This window comes from Boleophthalmus pectinirostris, unplaced genomic scaffold, assembly GCF_026225935.1.
Source record: "Boleophthalmus pectinirostris isolate CB_2022bp ecotype Guang Dong unplaced genomic scaffold, ASM2622593v1 HiC_scaffold_22, whole genome shotgun sequence".
NCBI classification, from domain to species: Eukaryota; Metazoa; Chordata; class Actinopteri; order Gobiiformes; family Gobiidae; genus Boleophthalmus; species Boleophthalmus pectinirostris.
Window position 1 is genome coordinate 4,714,302 of NW_026571190.1, and position 26,391 is coordinate 4,740,692.

General features: G+C 41.3%; 2 protein-coding genes across 3 annotated transcripts in view; one reads left to right on the forward strand and one right to left on the reverse strand.

The window, feature by feature from the left end:
* The window catches only part of zgc:112980 (uncharacterized protein LOC503706 homolog), a 33,867-nt gene extending 32,132 nt beyond the window's left edge, over positions 1 to 1,735 (forward strand). For both annotated transcript variants that reach the window (XM_055157768.1, XM_020917434.2), the window contains exons 19-20: positions 229 to 274; positions 1,599 to 1,735. In XM_055157768.1, the coding sequence (XP_055013743.1) occupies positions 229 to 262 (34 nt within the window). In that variant the 3' untranslated portion in view covers positions 263 to 274; positions 1,599 to 1,735. The remainder of the gene's footprint in view (positions 1 to 228; positions 275 to 1,598) is intronic.
* smcr8b (Smith-Magenis syndrome chromosome region, candidate 8b) lies at positions 889 to 26,048 on the reverse strand. The gene is given in 9 exon segments (XM_055157775.1): positions 889 to 2,709; positions 3,447 to 3,930; positions 4,672 to 5,007; positions 6,291 to 6,524; positions 8,338 to 8,511; positions 8,514 to 8,826; positions 9,564 to 9,570; positions 17,195 to 17,607; positions 25,199 to 26,048. Coding segments are annotated over 9 exon segments (2,541 nt in total). The 5' UTR covers positions 25,388 to 26,048; the 3' UTR covers positions 889 to 2,318.
* Between the last annotated feature and the right edge of the window lie 343 nt (positions 26,049 to 26,391).

The following is a 26,391-nucleotide window of genomic DNA, read 5'->3' on the forward strand; positions in this document are numbered from 1 at the left end:
TCTAATCACAAAAGAAAGAAATCCCCCAAAAGAGTGCAGATTTAGCAGACAGTGTTTAGTGTTTGGCAGTGTTTGTCCCCACACTGGGGCGGAGCTCTCGTGCCTGACTATGTAACACTCTCTTACATGTCCTAACCTGGTGGTGAACAGCACATATTGCAAGTCAGTAGTCATACTTGGTGAGTTTTCCATGACATTTTAAACATGTCTCATTTGTGCTCGTCTCAGGCTTGTAGGCAGAAGTGGACTGTGTCGCAAATGAACGCTCACCACGGTGAGTGACACTTGATATTTGTTTTGGAGAGAAGAATGAAATTAGTTTTTGGTTTTGCTGTGAAAACTGTTCATTTGTTTTCTGTGTGCTAGCTTAAAAGGTGAGTATTGATTTAAAGGAACTGTATTTCAGAGTTAGATTTTAAATTCCATAAGCATGACCCAACTGTGTCCTCAGATAAGACATGGCTGTAATTTGTTCTTAATTACAAAAACATTAGACATGATGGCCAAGTAGTTCAAAAGTTCAGTTTGCTGAAATTTGGAGTTTTGCTTGACAAGGCAATTATCTAGTCAGAAAGCAGAATGAGCCTCATGAGTCTCTCATTTGGGTTGCCAGTTTCACTGCTGAATTCCAGTGAGTTTAAACCTAAAATGTTTCTCTGATCTGAATGGTCACTACCTAAATCCCAGAAACTACAGACAATCATGAGTCAGTGTTAGTGCAGCCTCTGCAGCTCAGGGAGGGAATTCTGGAGGTTCTGAGCTTCACATGAGTCCTGAACAAGAACTGAGAATGAGACAAACTTCAACCATTTCAATCATTAAGAGCACAGACTACATACAGCCCCTTTAATTAAAACGGGCAAGATTTAAAGGATTTAAAGAAACCAGTTTCAGTGCTGGAGTTCAGCATTCCAACTGATACCATACAATTTTATTTATAAAGCACTTTTAAAACTTTACAGCTGGCCAAAGTGCTGTACACAAACACTGGACTGTCAACTGATAGCCAAGTAAATTGGACATAACTATTCTAATGCCGATTTATTCTTAATTACAAAAGTTATCAATAACAGTTCTTTGTTTTGAACCTGTATACCTCATACATGGGGCACAGGCCATTCTTCTGCAATATAAAATGCAAACTCATACATAAAGATCCTTTATGTCAGTGTCTAAAATCTGTCATAGTAGTAATGTTTCTCACTAAAACTGAACCAAATGAGACGAGATTTCATTTCAGTCACTTTATTTATCCCCGAGTGGGGCCATTAAAACTTAGAGGAGCAGAGTCAATCATTTTTTGACTTCATTTTAAATACAGTTTGCAGTTAAGTTCACAATCTTGGCATAGTGTTTGAGTATTTTTGCTGTCATACGTACAGTGCATAGCTTTTTTAACTAAAACTTCTCAAAGGATATTGCTCACCAGCTCTTAGCCCTTTTTATCTCAACAGATTTCCTTTCAAGTATTTTTTATATTTTTTTTGCCTATTGTTGTACATGAATAATGATAAACCTGAAATATAACCTTTTGGCATATTTGTGTACACCTACTTTATTCAGATTATTGACATAAATGATGTCTGCTTTGCCCACAGATGTCCAGCAGTGGTCTCCAGAGAGGAGGCCTGCTCACCTCTAGCCCTGCTGCTATAGGACTTCCTGTTCCTGTTTGAGTCACTTTAATCAGTTCTGCTAAACACCCAAAGTGGGTCAGTGTAATGTTATCTTAAGTTTATTTTTATTTGGTTAAGTTTATTTTTATTTGGTTGGAGAGTTTGTTTGCTGACCGTTTGTTTGCTGACCGTTTGAAGGCTTGTGATGCAACACTTAAATAAAAAGTGTGTTCTCTAAAAAAAAAAAAGGTGCAAAGTGTATTATTGAACAGCATTTTGAAGTAGTTTGATGACGAGCCTGCAGCAGTAGAGTGAGACTGGCTCCTGTCTGCACAACATCTCGCTGGTGCATAATCACATCTTAAAACACTGAGTAAAAACCTACATCTACAGTCACTAGAAGTCAGTGTGAGTTAGTTTTGCTAAACCCTGAGAATGTTTCAGGGTCAAATGTTTCTTACGTGCAACAGAACACAATAAACCCTCAGATCAGAGGGATTAAAGGACACAATCTGACTTCACACTGAGTGGCTCATCTTGAGTCTCTGAGCTGTTGAAGTGAAGATGGTCAGTTTAAAAACATTTGAGCAGTGCAGAATAAACCCTGTCGTTGCTGTGAGATTCACTCATCACACCAAGTGAACCTTTAGACTTTAATGAACACATATATATTATCACATTTAAAAGGTGTAAAATCGGGCTCTAGGGGGCAGCAGTGTTCCTGTGCAGCTGAGTGGAGCAGTAGCTGAAGGCCAACACAGGGGGGCCACGGGCGGCATGGTGCTGGGCCATGAGGTCAGACAGGAAGTGCAGTACTCTGCGGTCACAGTCTGTCAGGAGGGGGCGCTGTCTGTAGGGAGGACAGAAGGCGTAGAGCAGAGCCTTGTTCTGGAGTGCGCTCAGTTCACTCTCCAGGTGCATCAGGTACGTCAGACCTTTACTGAAGCCACACTGTGGTTCTGCCAGGCGGCCAATCAGAGCGCCCGAATAGGCCGGGGCCCTCAGGCTCCTCTGGTCCAGGTCCATGACTGACAGGTAACGACTGTAGTGGCTCAGAGACGCCAGCACCCCAGCACAGGCACTGCCCGATGTCCTACACACACACACACACACACACACACACACACACACACAGAGAGAGAGAGAGAGCACACAGGTTACTATGGGAGCATCATCACACTATTGTACAGTACTTTTACTTAAGTTCTGGTATTATAGTTAAAGGTGAACTGTGTTGCCTCTGGGGTTTTTTCTGACTTTAACATCTGTCCATGGGCAGCAGATGAAAACGAGCCATTTAACCCAACTCTGGTGCATTTATAGAAAGTCTGTTTATTAATGTACATTATCTTTGTTAAATAAAATAATACATTTTTTAAATCAGACTTGCTTGTCTCCATGTTATTACTTTGCCTGAAAGGTTCCAATGCATGTCACGACAAGCACATGACACAACCAGGCCAATTACAGCTCAGATCTGTGAAGAAGGTGACCCCGTTTAATCAGGGCCATTTGAATACAGAGATTCACCGGTGACCAGACACATCTTTGTAAAGTAATGAAGAGTGTGTATTCTGGATCCCAGGCAAGAAGAATGCATGTCATTTATTTAAGTAAAATACAGAAAAGCTGCTTAAAAATGAAGTAAATGTGACTATACAGACTCAGCGAGTGAATAAGAGTTTTCTTTAGGTACACACTCGTTTCACAGTGTTATTATTACCAACCGCCCCAAACTGAAAGTGTCCTAGTTTTTGATTTTGAAATTCTAGTCACCCTGCATTACATGCGATGGGTGCTACTGGCTTTGAGTGATGTTGTGGGTGCTACCTGTGTATGCCGATGAGCCTCCGGGTGAGCAGGTCGGTGAGCTGCAGAGGGCTGGTCAGACTGGGCAGGATGGCGCACTCGTCCGGACCGGGCGCGGGCACAAACAGCTTCAAGCCGTCCACCACCTTTCTCACCAGGGCCTCCTCTCCCCCCAGCACCACCAGGGGGCGCCCCGACAGCAGGCAGTAGAGCGTGTGTTGGCAGAAGGAGTGCTGTTTGAGGAAGCGCAGCGCCCGCAGACCCGCCTTCCTGCGCCTCCTCAGCCTCCTCCTCAGGCCCTGCGCGGAGGACAGCCCGGGGGGAGGGGGGTCAGAGGAGCCTGTGGCGCTGGTGCAGTCCGAGCGCTCGTCGAGGCTGAGCAGCCGGGCCGGAGTGGCGCTCTGGGACCAGCGGGAGACCACCGACAGGGAGGGGACATGGAGGGACTGCACCAGGGACAGAGCACCGGGGACAGGCCAGTCTGAGGGGTCCAGAGGAGGATCTGCTGTGGGACAGACACAGACGGGGGATTGATACAGGCTTTCAGAGGAGGTTAGGGAATTAGATTTGCCTTTAGAGAAGAGGTAGAAATGAAATAAAAGAACTCCAGGTATGTTTGTGCTGAGGAAACAACGTGATGGACATGAATCAAGAAAAAAGGGCCCATCTCATGCAAAATGCACTTTTCAGAGCTTTCTACCTTCTAAGAGTGATGTGTGGGCCTTGTATTTGTCGCCGAATTGGATTTTAGATTGATTCGGCATTTTTTTTTAACAAATTGTAGTGTATTTCTGCCACCCTCCCACGTGACAACGAACTAAAGCTGCTACAACGATGACGCGGTAGCTCCAATTATGACACGTTTGACGTAACAGAAAGCTTGTTATACCTGTTTTAGGCTGAACGCGCTGTATCTCCATGATGAATAAAAGTTTATTCCTACCGCTATCAGGGTGCACGTCTGTCTCCCCATCCCTCACTGAGATGGGCGGAGGAAGGGCGGCTCACTCGTCGCCTACGTCATGTTTGGAGGGCGGAGCCTGTGCTTTCTCAGGACGGGTGGGGGGAGAAGCAATAGTCGGTCTTTCATAGTTCCTGGTCTGTGACTGTCTCCAAAAAATCAGTAAGATTTCAGAACTATTGTGTAAAGGATGTTCCAAAACCCAAATTGTGCTTGTGTATGTGCAGAAGATACAATGTGTAAAGAGTTATTTTACATGAGATGGGCCCTTTAAACAGTACCCACTTGTTGCTGTCCCATGCTCCTCCTGCACAGGGGTGTTCTTTAGCCGGACCACAGGCTGTTCTGGCGGCTCTGACAGGGGCTCTGACAGGGGCTCTGACAGGGGCTCTGACAGGGGCTCAGGGAGTACCCCACAGAGCAGCTCTCCATTGGGCAGAGGGGAATGCTCGGCCTCCTCGGTGATGGCACTCAGGTCCTCGGGGATGATGGAGTCTGTGATGCTCAGGACCTCGATGCTGTCCTCGCTGTTGGCTCTGCGGGCGTACGCTCTGACCCGCCTCACGGCTGCGTCTACAGGAATGCGCTTGGATGAGGGCTCCCACATCAGGCCTGGAGGCTCTGTGCGCAGAAGGAAGACGACATAAAGGAAGAGGTTAGAGATATTTTGCTGTCATAAATTGCAGTGAATTCCTGTGAAGTAACAATTTCATTGACCAAACCCCCTTTTCATTTCCAGTGTAAGTGATATTTGGCAGATAATTAGTAGCATAACCATGATTAAGTGATAAAATATTATAACATGGCATAAACAATCATTTTGAATCATCATGATTATTACTCAGTGTATTCAGAATAAGCAGAACCATGTCTTTCATGGTGACAACAATTCAAAATAAATATATGTAAACTGCATCAGTCTCCTGCCTCAAGTTTGTACCTTTATATAATGCAGTACATCAGTAGTACTGCTTATGTTTTTGGTCAAGGTCCAGGTAACTTTATATAAATTGTATGTAACCTGCACCTCTACCTTTAAAAAGGTAGAGGTCACAACTGAACCTGTGTGTCCAGAGTCTTAATCTGCAGACAGAGACACGTCCAAGTTAGTCTCTTTCTCAGTTTATGTTCATGTCTCATGTGAAGCTCAGAACCTCCAGGATTCCCTCCCTGAGCAGCAGAAGCTGCACTAGCACTGACTCATGATGGTGGGGGTTTAAGTAGTGAATGTTCAGATTCGAGACAGTCCTTTTAGGTTTAAACACACTGGATTTCAACATAGAAATCAGCCCAAAATGACAGACACATGTGAAGTTCATTCTGCTTTCTGATTGGATGACATAAATAAATGACACCATGTCTAATGTTTTTGTAATTACAAATAAATCAACATTATAGTTGTTATCAGACAACGTTATATTTGATATGAACATGTTTAACTCATATCTGGGACACAGATAAGTCATGTAAATTCAATTTTAAATCTGAATCTTACACACAGTTTCCTTTAACACTAGAACTGCCACAGTGGTCAAAATGACCGCAAGCCTATTCAATATGCTCATGAGTAATATTAAAACAAAACACCAGACACTGACCCTTTCTGACTTTTGTTACATATGTTTTCTGTACTGTCAGGCATGTTTGACTTATCCATCCTGTACTGTCCTGCACCTGAGGTCTGAGCACCCCCATCCCCAAACCCTGTACTTCATTAGGATTCTTTAAAAATATCCTTTAATATTATAGAATGTCCCAGCGGCCTGAGAAGCACAGGTCAAGTTTGCTGAACAGACCTTAAAGCAGTGCTGTCTTTTCCTTAGTGTCAAAACAGTTTTGAAATGTGAGAGCATGAGTTCGAAAGCCAGTTCAAATGAAAGAAAATGTTTTTTAGTAAATGGTACCTTTGCCTTCACAGCTGTTGATGCTCTGCTGTGTACGGAAGGATCTCTCTGTCCCCAGCACCTCGATGCTGTCGCTACTGCTCACGCTCCCGGCCATCTCCATGGAAACAGCGGGGTCAGGGGTCAGCGTGCGTCTATTCTCAACCTCCATCTTTATGGGGATCTCCTCCACGCAGGAGAAGAAGGACTCCAGGCTGAGAGGGTCTGTGTCAGGGGCCTCGGAGCTGAACCGAGCTGCTCACAGTCACCACAGGGGGGCAGACATCAGTCGCAAACATTTTCATTTTGAGTTCACTTTATTATACATTTTACTAACATGTGACCAACACTCACGCACACACCACATTCACACTAAACACAAAGCGGGCGAAGTGTCTTGCCTAGTGATGGGCAAATGAGTCGGAGCTCTGGAGCACGTCTCGTTCTTTCTGAAACAAATTGCTCTGAAGCTCTGCCTCGGAGCTCGTCTCGCAGCAGCCGCTCACGTGACCAGTGTGGAAGTGTCGGTCCCTCCCCTGACTGCTTCACTCTGCGTGTCAGTCGCTTCAGTGTATCGAAGCGTTTCATTGGCTCAGTGAATGTTCCGCTCTGTGATTGGTTCAGAGTGTTCAGAGCACTTCTGTGGTTTGACGAGTGCTAAACTGCTACAGTATAAAAGATGCACCAATATTTCTTAAAAATGTTGGGTAGTGATGAGGATTGTGTGACATTAGTGGTGATTTTGGTGACTTTTGGCGACTTTTGGCATTTGTTTCATTTTCGATGGCATCTACAAGCGGGCCCGGTCAAGCAGAAGTAAACAGCAAGGCCAAAAATTCAAGTTAATGCATCTGATATAAAACTGTATTCAACAGATACATATGTACTCTAGTTTATCAAACTGTTGACCTTTTTTCTGTACCATTTTTGGTTCTAAAGTTCCATATGTTTTAAACAGACCATGTATGAAACATGGAACAGAAATTATTTCCCAAATTTCAAAGACCTGCAAATCATGTTAATAAATGGATGTATTTCATCATATCTTGTGTTATTCCATCTCTGAACTGTTGATGAAGGTACAGGATTTAAAAAAAAAAAAAGTATTTAAAATGATAAAAATTAGCTTGGAAGGACTGACATATTTTATAGAAATAGTTTCCTTTCATTTTGAAGTAATATTAAAGTATTCAGAAGAGAAAAGCGACAAATTATGTAAAATCATGCACCTTCTACTTGCTTGCACAATTTTCCCTCCGTTACCGTGACCTTTCTTAATAAAAAATTTCATGAGTCATAAAGTAAGAGGTTTTTCAACCTAATCTTGTACCATATGGTAGAAAACTATATGAAGCAAATATTCAAACCAGTTTGTTAAGGATATGTAAGTGAGAACCAAGAGTTATCACTGTTTGGATTTATTGCCCAAAAAGTGCTGCATATTTCATTCTCTACGTTACCGACATGAGTTTTTAAATTTTTTGTCAACAAACTTGAAAGAATATCACAGGTTTAACTTTACCCTGTTGGAGTGTTAACTCTTTCCTACATTCTGATACTTTACTTATTTCAATAGTCCCTCGAGTTTCTGAAGAAGAGACATTTGAATGTCAAAAATCTGCCCCTGTTTCCCTCCGTTACCACTTGATCGGACCCAAGTGGAAAAAAGCGATCCATGGTTTGGGATCACTTTGATCTAATTCCACCTAACAAGGTAACACCTATTTTCTTATTTACAGCATGTTATTTATGTTGCTCTTTACATATTATTTTAAATCATCATTATTATTGTTGTTGTTCGGTACGGTGTCGTTCTGCACACAAGTATTGTTTTACACTAACAATACTTCATCGATGCTGAGACACCTTCGGCCAGTGGTTAAATTTGTCCACTAGAGGTCAGTGTTTCTCCAAGACCTCAGACACGTCCCACCATTAGAGACAATATTGCGACTGAGGTGTCAATGCTTCATTCCATTCGCCCATCACTAGTCTTGCCTAAGGATGCAACAACAATTTCCGCTTACGGATCCATCAAAAATGAAACCGTTCCATTTTCTCCACCCACCTGTGGCATTGCTCTTCTCCTCCCCCTCCTCCTCGTCGTCCTCCGCGTCCTCGCTCACCCACAGCTCAAACAGGAAGTGGGTGAGCGCCAGTCCCCTGGAGAGCGAGCCAATGACAGACGAGGTCCTGAGCGCGCCCCGGTCCCCGCGCAGCCTCGTCTCCGTGTCCGCCAGCCGCTCAGCTCCAGGAAGTTCAGCTCCGGGAGGGTCTTGAGCTGCTGCTGTGGACGCGTAGGGGTGGGCTGCTTCCGGGAGGGTCTGGACGCGGCGGAGGGCGAGTCAGAGGTCGGGGGTCAGGGTCCGGGGAGGAGGTCGCGGGGTCGTCGGCAGGGGTCCAGGAAGTCGGGGTGCTTGAGCTTCCTGTTGGGGTAGGAGGTGACCTGGCGGAGGAGCTCGCGGTGGGTGTGGATGGACAGCTCCACGGCCTCCAGCTCCGTGGGTTCCCCGGTGGGATGGTTCCCCGCGGGGCCCGGGGACAGCGCCACCTCCTGCTTCAGAGAGACGCTGTGAACCTGCGAGGGCAGAGGGTTATGTATTTTTGTACTTATTTATTTACTAGAACTTTTTTTAAGGGTGCATTGTGTAACTTTTCCAATGGAGGGTCTGGTGTTGTGCCTTTGTTTTGTAAAGAAGCTCTTTTTAAACCCCTGTTGAAAACTTAAAAAACATGTTTGTGTTTTGTAACCTGGTCCCTAACCATGTTGTGTCTGTCTTGAGTGTGTGTATGTCTAAGGTTTGACTGTCCTGTGTATTGTGTGTGTGTGTGTCTGTGTTTCTGTGTGTGTTCTGTGTGTATGTCTGTGTATGTCTGTGTGTGTGTGTGTGTTATGTCTGTGTGTATGTCTGTGTGTCTGTGTCTATGTCTGTGTGTGTGTGTGTGTCTGTGTGTATGTCTGTGTCTATGTCTGTGTGTGTGTGTGTGTCATGTCTGTGTCTGTGTCTATGTCTGTGTCTGTCTGTGTGTATGTCTGTGTCTGTATGTCTGTGTCTGTCTGTGTCTGTGTGTGTCTGTCTGTGTCTGTCTGTGTGTGTCTGTGTCTGTGTGTATGTCTGTGTCTGTGTGTGTGTGTATTAGAGATGCGCGGATGGGCTATTTTTTCATCCGCCCGCTGTCCATTTTGCACCGAAGGTTTTCAAAACCGCACCCGCCCGCCATCCGCCGATTGATTTTAGATTTTAGAACAATCATACAGCAAACAAACTAAGGAGCCTCGATAAAAATGCAAACTCTATAGCTCATTCATTCCAAAATTGGCTCAGCGTGTATGTTCACATTCTTAATTGTCCGTAACAACCCCAAACTTACCTGGTTTTCTTGCGCAGCTAATTAACTGACAACGTTTTCCGACTAGGCTGTTTTTGAACCTTCTTGCCTTCGTGTTGGATGTTGTTACATTCTGAACATTCTGCCATCGCCCGATGTTATTTCAAAGTCATAGCCTCACTCCATCGGTCTTTCTTTAAGATTTAAATCCCCCGAGTGGAAGTCTACTCTATAACGTCTGCGTGTTTTAAAATATATCTGATATTGAAACTAAAAAAAAATGCATAACTAAATAAATATGGCCCTATAGCCACTTATGTGTTGGCAAACAGCTGAAATAAATTAGAAATAATAAAATAAACTGCATATAATATGTGCCTCGTAAACCTTAGGCATCAATAACCCGACACAACCTGAACCTTCAGAACATAAAAACGAGGTCAAATGGGCTAATTAAGGACATTTTTTTTTAGTAGTTAAACCGCCACCCGCCAGAATTTAATTAAAATATAATTTTTCGTCACGTCATCTGCCCGACCCGCGGATTAACCGCGGATACCGCGGTTGTAACCGCAATCCGCGCATCTCTAGTGTGTATGTCTGTGTCTGTGTCTGTATGTCTGTGTCTGTCTGTGTGTGTGTGTGTCTGTGTGTGTGTCTGTCCACCAGTGATATTTCTGCCATTTATGGACCGACTGTCACCAAATTTGATCCGAGGTCATTTGAGGTCACACGGGGTCACGCCATTATAAAGGATCGGTAATTTTGGCAATTTTGGCAATTTCTGAACCATCTGCGGGGTAAAATATTCACCCAATCATCACACAAGTTGGCACACACATAACCGGGGCACACTGGATGTTACAGGTTGAAAAGGTCAAGGTCACCTGAAGGTCAAATATGTGTTTTTGGTCATAACTCTGCCAAGGATGGAGCTCGAACAACAGGAGTGTCTCAAAATCTCAGAAAAAATATTATTTATTTATAATTCTATGCATTTGTATAGTAAAATATTCAGTTTTTTTAGAAAATCACAAATTATTAGAACAGTTCCTTTCTCTTTCAGTGTAGCCGTTAAAATTCTAATTGGAACAAAAATAATTTCCATTTCTTGTTTTTCTGGTGATACACAACACACTGATCTACAGTCACACAACTAACATACACACAACTCATGAAAAATGACATTTTGGTTCCACACTAGTAAACACAGACATTGTTATGTGTGACCAATATCACACAAATGTTCATGGGCCTGTACACATACACACATTACATTGTGGATATAATGATCATGTGATATGGGCTGGACTCCTCATAAACTGTTTGTGCTGATGAACTGACCCACCGACGCCTCATGGACCAGGTTGATATTTCTGATTGTGCTCGTTTTGTTTGATTTTGAGACCTCCTTTATCATGTGAATAAATATCATGAAAAATACTGAATATTTGTTTTATGAGCCAAAAATACGTTTTCGTGCAAACACAAAATGGTAAATGTATCTATAGTGCTTTTCCACCTTCAAGGCACTCAAAGTGCTTTACCACAAGGAACCACTCACCCATTCACACACACATTCACACACCAGTGTACACAGACACTGTGGGCAAGGTGGGCTAAGTGTCTTGCCCAAGGACACAATGACAGCATTCATCTGTGGGCATCACAGGGAATCACTGGAATCACACCACTGGAATCACAAACCTTCAGATCAGTGGGCAAATGCTCTATCAACTGAGCTACTGCTGCTACAAAAGGCAGAAACTGTATGTTTTGTTTGTGATTTAGTCCATAAATATATTTTATTGTAAAAATCCAACCTCTTGCCTACTTCTTTTTGTTGCGGCCCTGAACAGTAAATAGATATGAAATTTTACTTCAATGATCTTTAATGTGAAAGTATTTCATGTATTTATTCATACTGTACACACTATACTAAGTCACGTGTCTAAGTGTGTAAGTGTCTCCGCACGATCCTGATCAGCACTAAACAGGAAATCCAAAACTCTTCTAGATCATTTCAAACAAACACATGACTGGAGCTTGGTGATGTGTTTTTATAACGGATGGAAGTCTGGGCAAAATTAAGTAAATAATGATCATGTCAGTTTCCCCCTTTTGCCTTTTTACCTTTACTCCTTATTTTTGTCTCATGATACAAAGGCAGAGAACAGGAACTGACAAACAAAAGGTCAAAGGTCAATTTTGAGCTCAATATTTTTCACATACAAATATTTCTTCATTACAGCAATGAGTCAAATTTTGGACAAAACAGAAGTCATTTCTCTCAGTTTCACACTCTGGTGAGTTAAGCTCTTTTGCTCTTTAGTAGGGCAGTGTAGGCCTACATCTAAACTCCCTTTTATGGCTGAGATCCTGGAGAAGTGTTTCCTCCTGCAGCTCCAGTCATTTCTACAAGCACGTGGCATTTTTTCTTCCACTCAGGCTATAAGGCTTTACACTAGGGGTGGCACGGTATGTGTATTCATATTGAACCGTCACGGTACAGGGGTTACGGTTCGGTACGAGCATTTTCACGTAGAATACACGGTACAAAATAAAGTTTGATTAAAGAAGATACTGAGATACCGAAACAAACGCGGAACTGTTGTGTCGCGTGAGAGTTCCTTCAGGACGCATTTGCATCTGAAAACTTTGGTCTAGCTTTTCGAACTCCGCCTTCCAATACAACCTCTGCATGGTAGTTTGTTTTGAGGCTCTCTGGTTATGAGTGAGCTAATTTTGAGAATGGTGAGTGGCGGCACACAGGAGTTAGAAGACCTGCATCACACTAGTAGAGTAAAACAATTACTGAAGCAATTGGGATTTATATTGCATCCTTCTACTCCGTTGTAGAAGAGGAAGGCTTCAAATATTTATTACATGTGCTCAAACCTGGCTACAGCGTGCCGTCCCGCAGTCACGTGAAACAAACTGTAGTCCCCGGCATTTACAACAGAACCAGACAGGCAGTGGAGCAGGAGTTGTCAGCTGCACATTCAATCGCTCTCACAACGGATTCGTGGAGTTCTCGAGCTACCAAAAGCTTCCTTACAGTAACAGCGCATTTTATCAGCTCTGCGTGGGAGATGAGAAGGGTAGTCCTACAAATGCACCCCTTAAATGAGCAGCACACTAGCAGTCACCTTGCTGAGAAAAGTAAAGCTACCAAAGAGGCCATTTGGCAAAACTGCACTGATGCACCTACCAGTAGAGCTGGTCTTCTATGTGGTGCTTGTTCACTTATTGTTTCAATTGTTTCAGGATGTTGCAGGTACCTCAGATCTGAACAATAAAAACAGCCTTTAAGGATAGCCTTTTTGGTTATGTTTTTTTTTTTTTCACCCTGCACTGTACTGAAAATGTACCCAACCGTAGGGTCTGAACTAGGGCTGGGCGATATGGATCAAAAAATATATCTCGATATATTTTGCTATATCTCGATATACGATATATATGTCGATATCTGTACAGGAAAAAATAACCCCTTAAAACGGAAAACTGCAAAAACAAATCTGCCAAATTCCACAAGGTCCTTTTTTTAAAAATTAAACACTTTAAAAAGTGTAAGAGGTCAGCAGTTCATATAGGAACATTTAAGATTACAAAAAACCCTAATTACATAAATAATAATTTAACTGTTAAATAAAATAAATAAAACATATTTCCTTTGTTTCATTCATAAATAAAACAACTCAACACAAGCTCATCTTTGCATTAACTCTGTTATCCAAACCATAACCATGAGCTCCTTTAGCAGAAGAAGCTCAGGATGTTCCTTATTTCAATAGATTAATGTTCCTATAAGGAGCTCTGAGGTTTCCCACAATCCACTGCAGATCAAACCCAACGTTTCCAAACACTTTTGTACAAGTGACACTGCAACAGATTATTAATTAAAATCTTCTGCATAAATAGAATTTACATTACTAAACTTTACAAGATATAGAGCATAACGACTCAAGAGCCACATCAGCCCGTTTGAGATTATAGTGTTAATTTTTTATTTTTTATTTTTTTGCAGCTTTGCGCAGACTTGTTTACGTTTTACAGAAACTAAACTTAAAAAGAGCATGGCTAATTTGCATAAACAACGCACTCCACGTGCCGCTCTTGCGGTTCAACTTCTTTTGGACTAAAGGACGTGACTCGGTGGAATATGAGGATGTGCTGCTGATGGTTTTGTCTGTAAATGGTGGAAAAGGTTCGTGGTGCTTGAAGCTTTTCACTGGCACCAACTTTCGGCGTTCACGGCGATAGTGAGGAGTGAATGAGACACGAGTGAACAAAATCAGGGAGGCGGGGGCACGCGGGCGACGACAGAGAAGACAAACAAGCGAAGCGGCGAAATAAAAATTTAATATAAGCATTATATCGATATGTCAGAATTCATATCGAGTTTTTTAAAAATCTCAATATTTTAAAAATATCGAGATATTGCCCACCCCTAGTCTGAACCGAAGTATGTACCGAACTGTGACTTTTGTGTACTGTGCCACCCCTACTTTACACAGTACTGAGTCTGCACTTTTAAAGGTTTTTAATGACCTGTTTTTTGTGACTGATTCTGGTGATTCTGTCATTTTAATGCTTTTAAACTTGATGGCTGCTTTTGATACAGCTGACCGTGCAGCTCTTTTAAATAGTTTTTAAAACTGTTGTTGTTAGGGGGACCTCCCTGCTCTGCTCTGTCAGACTGGGGGACTCCATTTCGTCCACTGCCCCTTTAACTGTGGAGTTATCCAGGGTTCAATTCTTGCGCCTGTTCTTTTCCTGTTCACCTCCTCCCACTGAGTAAAATCTTTAAAAAACATGGCATTCAATATCACTTCTACACAGATCACCGCCAAATTTACCTGCCACTTAAAAAACTTGCCTCTGCCCAAGACATCTCTTCTTCTGTGTCTTAGTGAGGTCAAGGATTGGTTGGCTCACAACGTTTTAAGTCTTGATGAGGTCAAAACTGAGGTCATTGTGTTTGGCAATGCTGACCCCTCACTGACCTGGGCCACTGAAACAGCAGCTGAAACCGTCTGTCACCAACCCCAGCGTCACTACTGACAGTGATGGCAAACAAGTGAATGCTGTTGTAAAATCTGGCTTATTTCAGTTGCGGCTTTGATCTAAATTAAACAGTTTTTATCTTTTAAATCATTTGAACAGGTCCCACTTTTATCTCCTCTTGTTTAGATGACTGTAATGCACTTTTCTCTGGGGATTTTTGAGCTGTAAAACTCTGCTCCAGAGTTGTTACTTCTTCCACGCTACACACCCTATATTGACACGACAACCAAGGTACATGTGCATGTGCAACAAGCTCATCACTGGAAAGAGTTGTCACAGCAGCAGGAAATATTATAACTCCGGGGGATGGGGGGTGGGGGAGGGGGTGCGATATCATGTTGAGCCGCAATACCACACCGCAGGAGAAATTCCCTAACTGCGACAGCCCAGAACAGTGTGACTGGGTATTCACACAAACACCTGGCTGTAGTCAGTGCTGTCCTGTGTGATGTCACATAGTACTTGAAGCAGCAGCGGCCACAAGAGGCAGCACACGAGTTTTGTTTTCACTGTTTTTGAACACAAGGCTGCAAATAGAGCTAGTTTGCAATGACTAGAAACAGTAGAGAATGTTATTATTAAAACACCACATACAGTTTAGGAGCAAAAAAAGGTTAGATTCAGTGTTAAAGAGCTCATATTATACCATTTTCTGATCTGTTCTAATGTTGTTTCCTCATCACAAACAGACCTCGAGTTGTGTTTTGTTTCATTCACATGTTTAACATACAATCCCTGCAGATTTAGTTCTTCTTTCAAACTGAAAACACTCTTGTGATGTCATGTGGTAATACAGGAAGTGCCTCACAGTGTTTCTAAACTCCACACACTTCCACAAGAAACATTTGGATCATTTCAACTTTGCAGCTGAACAAAAGTTAAAAAGGTAACTGTTAACTTGAAAAGTACAGCTTCATGACATCACAAGGTGGAATTTGAGCTTTGGAGATGTAGAAGGGATAATGGGCTCTATTCAAGTTTACATCACAAAAGTGGAAGATGTTTGGAAACATGCAGCAGATGACGACTTCTTTTGGGTTCTGTCGGCGATAGTAACTCTGACAAAATCTGAGGACAAAAACTGAGAAAATGGCCGGGATTATTTCATCTATATGTCACTGTATTCTTTTTTTTCCCTTTCCTTTTGCCTCTTAACATACATATTATAATAATTTGTCTGACATTATGTATATGTATATATTTTTAAGGATGTAATGATATTATCACAATATGCATCTCACGATATGATTTATTGTGATATAATTGTAGATGGGACAGTTTTTTGCTTTTAAAATACCTTGACAAGATTTTGGTGTGAATTATTTCCGTCATAATCCCCCCCAAAAAAACATAACTTCATGTTGTCTGCGCTGAAATGAATCATGGAATATGTAGTTCTTATGGGTGTAACAATATCCAAATCTCTCGGTATGATATTTTCACGATATACATCTCACGGTACGATATTTATTGCGATATTTTGTGGAGACGAACAAAACTGTTAAAATGCAACTTTTTCCTCTTAAAATGTCCTTGACAAGACTTAATCCAAAGAACTAAGACTTAAAAGTGCTTAGAACTGTTATTTCTTCTTGTCTACACTGAAATGGAGCAAAGGATCATGGTCTATGTAGTTCTCTGTCTTTTTTTAACAATTGCTGCCCAGAACTCTTCATTTAAGCAAAGAGACTTGTAATTTGATATATTGTGATGGTCCACGATATTATAGTGAGAACTTTGGCGATATGATATCAATATGGAAAGCTTTGGCACATTGTGATGATTTCTGCTGCTGAATCTACGCTTTTATCACATGCCCAGTACATAGACTGTATAAATAAATATTCTTCATACAGTCTATCTTCCAGTATCGGTAACTACACCTGAAGTCGTCATCCACATGTTTTCAAATGTGTTCCGGTAAGTGTGAACAGAGCCCAAAATGCAGGATTACTCAAATATGTGTGAAGAAAACAAAACAAAATAACAACATTCTATCATGACTTAAAGCTCACAAGAGTCAGTTTTCTGTAATTATAGGACCTTTAAAGGGACAGATCAGAATTTTGGACATAAAGCCTCATTAGAATAATGTTTAAATAAAACTAATCTTGTATCGCATGAATTGTCACATGCTGAGGGACTATTTTCTCCTATATCAGTCCGCCGCTGCCGAGCTTTCTATCAGGAAGTACAACTCACTGCTGCTGCTCACACATAAATCCTTCAAATGTAAGTTTGGTTTTACTTCTAAAATTATTCTATCAACACAGACATTCACATGGACAGTGTGGTGTAACAATAGATTTGCTTCGGGTGTTTTGTGGAGTGGGTAAGACTGTTTTTAGTCTTAGGCTAACTATGGCCATTGACATGCACTAGCCTAGCACCAGCGACCTCTGCAAATACAAGCACTGGATGGAATATTTTAAAAAGTGTCTCCACACGTCTCCAACACTCTGGCTCACTAGGAAATATGTCCAAAATTCTGAACTGTTCCTTTAAGTTCCACTTTGAGCTGTACTTACTCGAGGTCCTGGAGTTTCCTTTGCAGCTCCATGGAGAAGGCCTGTCTGTTGCCCGTCTTCAGACTGTCCGAGGCCCTGGAGAAGGCGCTGGACAGCTCGGAGAAGTTGTCCATGAGCTTGGACTGGTCCGAGCACACATAGGCCATGCAGAAGGGCCTCACCATCCCCCGCGCCTCCAGGTCCAGCAGGGTCACGTGGTGGACGTAGGCGTAGGCGTCCTCGGCCGAGTCCCCCAGCACCACGCGGGAGTCCTCGCTGAAGTTTAGCCTGGGGCCGGGACCCGAGGGCAGGGCCGGAGCGGGGCCGGACGCTTGGTAGTCCACGGACATGATGCGCACAGAGAAGTGGTTCAGGTCAAAAGAGCCCATGACGCTGGGGTCGTCCGGGATGGTGAGCACAGGAGACGGGCCAACCTGGGAATGAGGATTAAGAGACTCCATGGAACATTTTCTTATGCCATCTTTAAATAGAATACTTCCATTGAATTCATTGAAGGGTCCACCTTAAGCTTCTTTCTGATGTCTGTTGTAATGTTTCCTCATCACAAACACACCTGGAGTTTTTGTTTCATTCACACATGTTTAACACACAGAGTTCTTCTCTCAAAATGAAAATACTCTGTTCCACCTTGTGATGTCATGTGGTAATACAGGAAGTGCTCCACTGTGTTTTAAAACTCTATACACATTCACTAGACTCATTTGGATCATTTTAGCCCTGAAAACTCAGCTAATCTAATGATAAAAGCTCTTACTACCACTTCATGACATCACAAGGTGGAACAGAGCATTTGGAGATTTGGAGATGTAGACAGACTAATAATAAAAAGTTACTGTGAATAACACAAAACACAACTCCAGATCTGTTTTTTGAGGAGAGAACATCATCATCACATGACTTACAGATCACAAGAGTCAGTTTTGTGTAATCTTGGACCCAAAACACAAAACATGCAAAGTGGCTGGATATTATGGTTCAAACTCTCTCACAAGGACAGAAGCACCAGCTCTTCATTTATATAACACTGTTTTGTGGTGGGGGGCCTACTATCTGCTTGTCACCATGAAAGTGCCATTGCCTGGAATGTTCCTCAGTATGGCATTATACTGTGTATTATTATAAATATTGTATTCAAATACATATTTTATTACAGGATGAAAGAGGAGATCTGAGGCACCCCCATGTGCTTTGCTATTATTTTATTTTATTTTATTTCAAACACCAACACGTTTCGACTTGTATCTTCATCAGGGCACATAAAATTGACTAGTGTGTAAGGATGGTATTTAAATGTACGAGTCACATGACCACACCGTCATGACCACACTGTCATGTGACACATAATGTACATACGTACATTATAAGGGACAAAGTGCATCACATTATCTGTATGAGCATGTACCAATCTGGAGACAGATCACCTGTGACCTCTGGCCTGAGGACAGTGGTGCATGTTCATATACAGAAAATCCAGCAGGACAAGTAAAATTATACACAAGTAAATATCAAATAGACAATGGCAGAAACAGCAAATATGAAAACAGATAATCCAGATGTTACAGATAAGGTGAGAGGTCCGATTCCTTATTTAATCCTGGATTTAATTTATTTTAAATCCTATTTTTTATAACTCAAAAGTATTTTTGAGAAACTGTGACTGGACTCAACTCTCCACAGATCTGCCCTGTAACTTGACCTGGTGACATCTCCTGCCATCTCCATGGAGATAGAATGTTCCACTGTACAACATTAAATGTGTCTAAGCAACATCTCCAGGAACATTTCTCCAGAAAAGTTTCAGTCACACTCTCCACAAAGAGGAACTGGAGTGTGAAAGTTTAAAACAAGGAAGCACACATCTGCTTCATGTTTTCACGAGGTCTTCCATTTCATCTCAAATATGTTCATTGAAAACATGATGTTTTGCTGCCTCTAATGATTATTTTATTAGGCAAAATGTGATATGAAAATTCCAACGCATGACTGATGTTGTCCAGCTTCTCCATTTTCTTTACAAACTTTTTTTGACTTGGCTTTCCAAACCCCACTAGATCTAAACCAGGTCTATAACAGAACTAAACTAGGTTTAATCTTGGACTAAACCAGGTCTAAAAGTGGACTACATCATTTCCACTGCAGTTCTAAACAAGAAATGATCTAAAGGAGGAAAAAAAGTGGATAAAATTAAATGTAAATGAGGCAAACCCACAAACTGAAGAGCTGTCCATGCACCACAGTCTGAGTAACACTGTCCTACATAGATTCAGTTTAATGGTGTACTGTGTGTCTACAGTATCACCAGGGAGAAGCAATTGCTCTGCCCAGCACCTTAATTGAATAATGCAGTATAAATAAGTTTAATGCCATACAGTGGAACATTCTGAGCAGGAGGTCTGTCACGATAAATTCTGAAATGCGAAATATAGACAATAAACAATAATACTGAAACTAATTTATGCAACTGACATAATAACCCAGATTAAACCACAAAAACTATTGTAAATGTACAATGTTGTTCAAAAATCATGAGCTGCAACAAATAACCAGCAGAATGAAACACTTTAGTGCTTCGTTTGCATCTGTAATGAGTCAGAGAAGTTATTCATTCAACCTTCTAGAGCTCAAATCTTTTTGTAGAGCCAAAAATTAACAACAAATTTCCCAATAGTGGAAAGAAATGATAAGTCAGTATAATTATTGTGAAAGGCCAACTAACCAAAGCAAAATATCTCCATGAGAAAAGCAAATGGAGACATGTGTAGTCTTTACAGTGACCTTGTCCTTCCTGATGACATTATCTTACCATCAGCGACTAAAGATTCCACACATATATTCATTCATTTTTCAGATCTTATTGTGTTAAGCTGTATCAGATGCAGTGTTGGGTAGGTTACTTTTAAAATGTATTCCCCTACAGATTACAGATTAAATACCCCAAAATGTAGTTTCTAATGTAATCCATTAAATTACTTAAAGTGAGTAACGTAATCTGAATACTTTGGATTACTTGATTTGCTGTAGAGAAGCAAAGACGAGGAAATCTTCACATAAGATGTTTTTTCTGCTAAAAGACAATGAAAAATCCCAGACGTTCCTTAACGGTATTAAAAATATTATTGATAGAAGAGGATAAAACATGGTCCATGCAGCATGAGTTAGTCCTGTTAAATCCTGTTTTAGACCTGGTTTAGACCTGATTTAGTCCTGGATTAGTCCTGGTTTAGACCGGGTTTAGTCCTCGTTTAGACCTGGTGTAGTCCTGCTTTAGACCTGGTTTAGACCTGGTTTTAGACTTGGTTTTAGTCCTGGTTTAAACCTGGTTTTAGTCCTGGTTTTAGACTTGGTTTTAGACCTGGTTTAGACCTGGTTTAGACCTGGTTTAGACCTGGTTTAGACCTGGTTTTAGACCTGGTTTTAGACCTGGTTTAGACCTGGTTTTGGACCTGGTTTTGGACCTGGTTTTAGACCTGGTTTTAGACCTGGTTTTAGACCTGGTTTTAGACCTGGTTTAGTGTCCGACAATGAGTGGAATTTCCAAACAAAACAAAAAAAAAAAAAAGGGAATAGCCCAAAATGTGAAAACATGAAAATACCGTAATACCATAATTTGTACTAATTACGTAACTCCAGTACATGTAATCTGTTACTCTCCAACACTGATCAGATGGATAGGCCTGCGTGTCAATGAATAGGCCGTTTCTGTGCCTTGTTCCTCTTGAAATGGGCATGCTCATGATGGAAACGCTCTGACACATGATTGCGCAATTTTACAACAGTACAAAGTGACAGTGACATTGTTTCTTAGTTAAGGATTTGTAAAGTGTCTTTCATCAAATACCTGAGGAGTGTGCCGCCTTTACTTCATCTTTATTCTTATTAAAGGTAAACCTTTACCATTTAAAGAAACAACAAAAACAAAAAATAGTTTTATAAATGAAGTGCTGTTTCTTTCTAAATTTCTTCTCTCAATCCACACACTTTTTGAGCTTTTAACCATAAATGTTCCATTAAAAATATCTATCATCATCTTTTGGTTTCATTACATTTCTCTGGGATCGGTATTCAAATCTTGAGAGCTCAAAACATGTCTGTTTTCACTTACCACCTATCCCCGCCCACTGCTGTTTTACTTACGTTTCTTGAAGTGATTTAAACTTCTCATTTATCTATTTTTAAACAGAAATTAGTGGACCTGTTTGTATTGTGAATTTGTTTTAAATTAATATTACATTCCTCCATCCATCCATTTTCTTCCGGGCCCGGGTCACAGGGGCAGCAGTCCAAGCAGGGACTCCTAGAATTCCTTCACCCCGGACACTTCCTCCAGCTCCTCCGGGGGACCCCAATGTGTTCCCAAGCCAGCTGAGAGACAGAGTCCCTCCAGAGTGTCCTGGGTCTTCCCCGGGGGCCTCCTTCCAGTGGGACGTGACCAGAACACCTCCTGAAGGAGGCTCCCAAGAGGCATCCAAAGCAGATGCCCGAGCCACCTCAGCTGCTCCTCTTGACGTGGAGGAGCAGTGGCTCTACTCCGAGCTCCTCCTGTGTGACTGAACTTCTCACTCTATCTCTAAGGGAGCACCCAGCCACCCTCTCAACTCATTTCGAGCGCTTGTATCTGCGATCTCGTCCTTTCTCGTCATTACCCAGAGCTCATGATCTTAGGTGAGAGGAGGAACATAGATTTACAGGTCAATCGAGAGCTTTGCCTTTCAGCTCAGCTCCCTCTTCACCACAACAGTCTGATACAGCGACTGCATCACTGCATAATAATCATGTGGTGATTAATATTACAAATTACCAAAAATATACAGTAAGGATCATACAATCCAGTGTCATCTTTGAGGGAACTGTTATGTTGTGGCCATACCCGTTTGTCAAAGCCTGATCATGTCAGATCTCAGAAACTAAGCAGGACAGGGTCTGCATTATTAGACATTGTGTTAATCAGTGTGTATAAACATTTCATTTATTTGCTAGTGTGTATAGTAATAGTAATCAAGGTGATGTATAATGATTTGGGATCTTGTTAAAATAGACAGGGCTGATCAATTGAGTAGTTAAATAGAGGAAATGAGAAAATCTAATAACACAACATGACTAAATTCAAGGTCATTATCTTTACAAAGCATTGCCTAAACTGACATTATGATTAAGGATTATCTGAACATAGCAAACTAAAAACCATAACAATGTAAAATACAATATAAAAAGTTACAAGATTGTTATGTATATGCAATTTTAACAATACGTTACATTTACACAAAATACCAAGTCGTTCTCCATCAAAACATTCCTTAAAATACCTTAAAAGAAAGTGAACATGTAGCAATATATAATAAAAGTAAATGACATGAGAAATAATGAGCAGATAAGTAACATACTAAAGAAAAAAGTAAGAGGAGTCAAAATCCTATAGGGGGGTCACTTTACTATAGTGGTATGTTGACCCCGGGGTCAATATACTATGGGGGTCAAAATACTACCTCACACCAGAAGTGCAGCGATATTAATATAAGTTAATATAACCTCCAGCTTTTCTGTTCCAAAATATCTGTGAAAATGTCTCACATATTTTCCAGCAGCTTCATAAATCTGCCCCATCACCAAATCATTTTCCAACAAGGTCCACAAAGGATAAACATGAAGAACCAGGAAGAATTTATCCACAACTATAAAGGGAAGGAAAGACGGAAAAATAAAGGCCTGAGCAAAACTAATGTTATGGTCATTTTGACATTCCAACTTTGTTCATTTGTTTCGAGGGTTTGTGTTTGTATTTTTTCCACATGTAAATTTGTCTCAGTGCTTGTACAAATGTTTCGTGTTTTGTAAATTTGTTTTATGAAACTTCGAATTTGTTTTCAAGATGTTAATGTGTATTTTAATTGTTATTTTGTTTTCAGACTTGTTAATGTGTTGGAGCAGAGCATTTGAGTTTCAGAGATGTAAACAGACCAGCATATGTGAAGAAAACAAAACACAACTCCAGGAGTTTTTGAGGAGGTAACAACAGTTTAACATCACTAGAGTCAATTTTGAGTGATTTGGGACCTTTATTCTAGAACAGGGGTGTCAAACATACGGCCCAGGGGCCAGATCCGGCCCTCCAAGAGCTTTAATCTGGCCCTCAGCTGATTTTCTACTAAAATATTTTAATTATATTTTCTATTAAAATATTGGTAATTTTCTGTGATGTTTATCATAGCAGCATCTCCAGCGTCTCTGTACGTGGCCCCTCCCACCAGAGCAGCACAAATGAAGACTTGTCTCTTTCCAAACGCTCTTAAAGGACGATCGTTTTGACTGTTGACCGTGACACCCTCATCAGAAAAATGTCACAAATGAGAAAAGTGGAGCCGAGTGCAGGATTTTCCAAGAAAAATGTACTTTGCCTGTTTACAAGTTCATGTTAAAACATTGTGTTGAAATTGTATTTTTCTTAAAGTTTCAGGTTGTTCATAATATTATAGTATTTTGTAAAAGAAAGAGTTCATCAATTAAAAAAGATTTCTGTAATAGATTTGTGTTTCTCTGCACAAATATTTGAACTTATTGTTATTTTTGGGGTTTATTATGACATGAGTTTTCTGATCCGGACACTTTGGGATCAAAGTAGGTTGGATACGGCCCCCGGACCAAAATGAGTTTGACACCCCTGATCTAAAACAAGCTTTGAGTTATTTTGAGTTTATGTTTTGTTTATTATGTTACTATATGTGTCATTCATAGATTTGATGCCTTCAGTGAGAATCTACAATGGAAATAATCATCATAAACATTTTAGATAACTGTGTAATATCATTTATCAATACTACATTATTATTATTATTATTATACTACAGCTTCCATCCTCCAACCACTCAGTGTGATCTAGAACAGTGTTTATTCTCCTCTGTCCCTTCAGAACTCACCACTGTGTGATGTTCCTCCAACTGTCCTGCTCACTCTGTCCTCCCGACGTCAACTTCACTGCTTATTATTTCTCTTTAAATGCTTCATCTCAGTTCTCCTGAATATCTCAAACAGTATTTAATTCCATTCAGATCCTCTTACAGTTTACGTCATGCAGATCGGATATTTTTTTGTTGTCCCAAGAGTCAAAAAACAAATAGGAAAACACTCATTCTTCATCTCCATCTTCCCTCATCGATTCTTGCATTAACTTCTGTCTCTTCATTTAAAAATGCTCTGGTTGAATATTTATAAAACTTGTGTAAATGTTTTGATCATTTTGTTGAATTTTGTTGTTCATCTTGATGTATTTTGTGATTATCTTTGAACTCTGTTTTAGTTTTTGGCTCAAATTTGATTTATTATGTGTCAAAGAGTCAAGTGTGAGTGTGTGTGTGTTTGTGGTTGTGTTGATTTTGTTTTTCTGATGTTTATTTGAATTTATGTATCCTACTGTCTGTCCTACTGTATCTGTCTTTCGTTGTTGTAGCTGTGATGACCCCCTCGAAAACGAGATGCCGAGACATCTCAAGGGACTTATCCTCCAAACAAATAAATTCAAATTCATAGTTTTGATGCCTTCAGTGAGAATCTACAGTGGAAATAATCAGGGACATAAAGAAGAAACATAATGCCAGTGTGTCCAAACTTCTGGTAGCTACACCAGGGGTAAGCCAAATTATGCTCCAGTTGTCTTCAGGTGGAAGGACTTCAGAAGCCAAAACAAAGCACTACATCGAGAACAGGATGATCTCGGTTGAAAGCGTGGAGGAGCTCCAGGGTTGTCCGGGCGATCAGAAGACATAGAAGACATAAAGAAAAAATCATACCAGTGCTAGTCAAACTTCTTATCCTCCAAACAAATAAATTCAAATTCATAGTTTTGATGCCTTCAGTGAGAATCTACAGTGGAAATAATCAGGGACATAAAGAAGAAACATAATGCCAGTGTGTCCAAACTTCTGGTAGCTACACCAGGGGTAAGCCAAATTATGCTCCAGTTGTCTTCCAGGTGGAGAGGACTTCAGAAGCCAAAACAAAAGCACTACACACCTGCTCGGAGAACTCGGCCACCAGGATGAAGTCTCGGTTGAAGCGTGCGCAGGAGCTCCAGGGGTTGTCCGGGCCGATCAGCGGGACAGACAGCTCCTCGGGCAGACTCGCAGCCTCCAGGTCCTCCTCCGAACCCTCCGCGAAGCCCTCTGCCCCGGAGAAGGCCAGCAAGTCCGGGGAGCCGATCATGGTCCGGCGGGATAGTGCGGCAGGGGCATCAGCGGAGACGCGTGCGGTGCATTCTACGTCCGAGTGTGCGTCAACGCTTTAATGTGAAAATAAACTACCCAAAACAAATTCAGTGTTGGTTGACATGTAAAAAATAGCGATGCAGTGTTAAATTTAATACATACGTTTAAAAAAAAGACGCGCAGATCAACTTTGGAACGTCAAACTAGGACGTAAACAGGCGGCGTAAAGAAAAGAGAAGCGAAACTATTTTACATAAAGAGTAAATTTCGGTTGTTCAGTAAATAGCAGCAACGTTGTGCTACTTTCTAAAAATATTAACAGTGTTTTGCGTAGATTACAACATCAAACTGCGCGGTAAACAAGCGGCATACCGAAGTAGCGGGGAAGCGAAACTAGTCCCCACGGGCGCGCGGCAGTCACACGGTTCGCCGCTGCTAAACCTCTGTCCCGGGAGTTGTGGAGTTCCTTTTTTGGGGGAGATAAGTGAAGCGTTAGTCCGAGCGCGACCCCTCGTCCTCGTGTTCGTGGTCATGTGTTCGGCCGGTGGCGCGCTGAAGCTCCGCGGGGGTGTCCAGGACGCGCAGTGCCGCTCTGCAAACGGGAGACCGCGGCTCCGGACATCTGACACCGGGTCAAGCCGCGCCTTTGATCTCTGCGAGGTTAGGCCACATCCGGTGAGCCTTTTCACAATAAAATACGACTTACGTAAACAACTCTAATAAGATAAAGTCGTTGTTTTGCGAGTCTCAAGTACGTCTCAAGTCTTTGACCTCAAGTCCGAGTGAAATACAGCCCTAGAATTAGAAGGCAGTTGTTAACTTGAAAACTACAGCTTCATGTTTTAGACTTTATTGATCCATAAGAGAAATGACTTGGACACTGGAGCTCACACATCACATTATATTACAATAACACAGAGAAAAAAATAATAATAATAATAATTAAAATAGGTAATAAACTTCTAAATAAGTAGCATAAAAACATAAATTACATAAATGTAT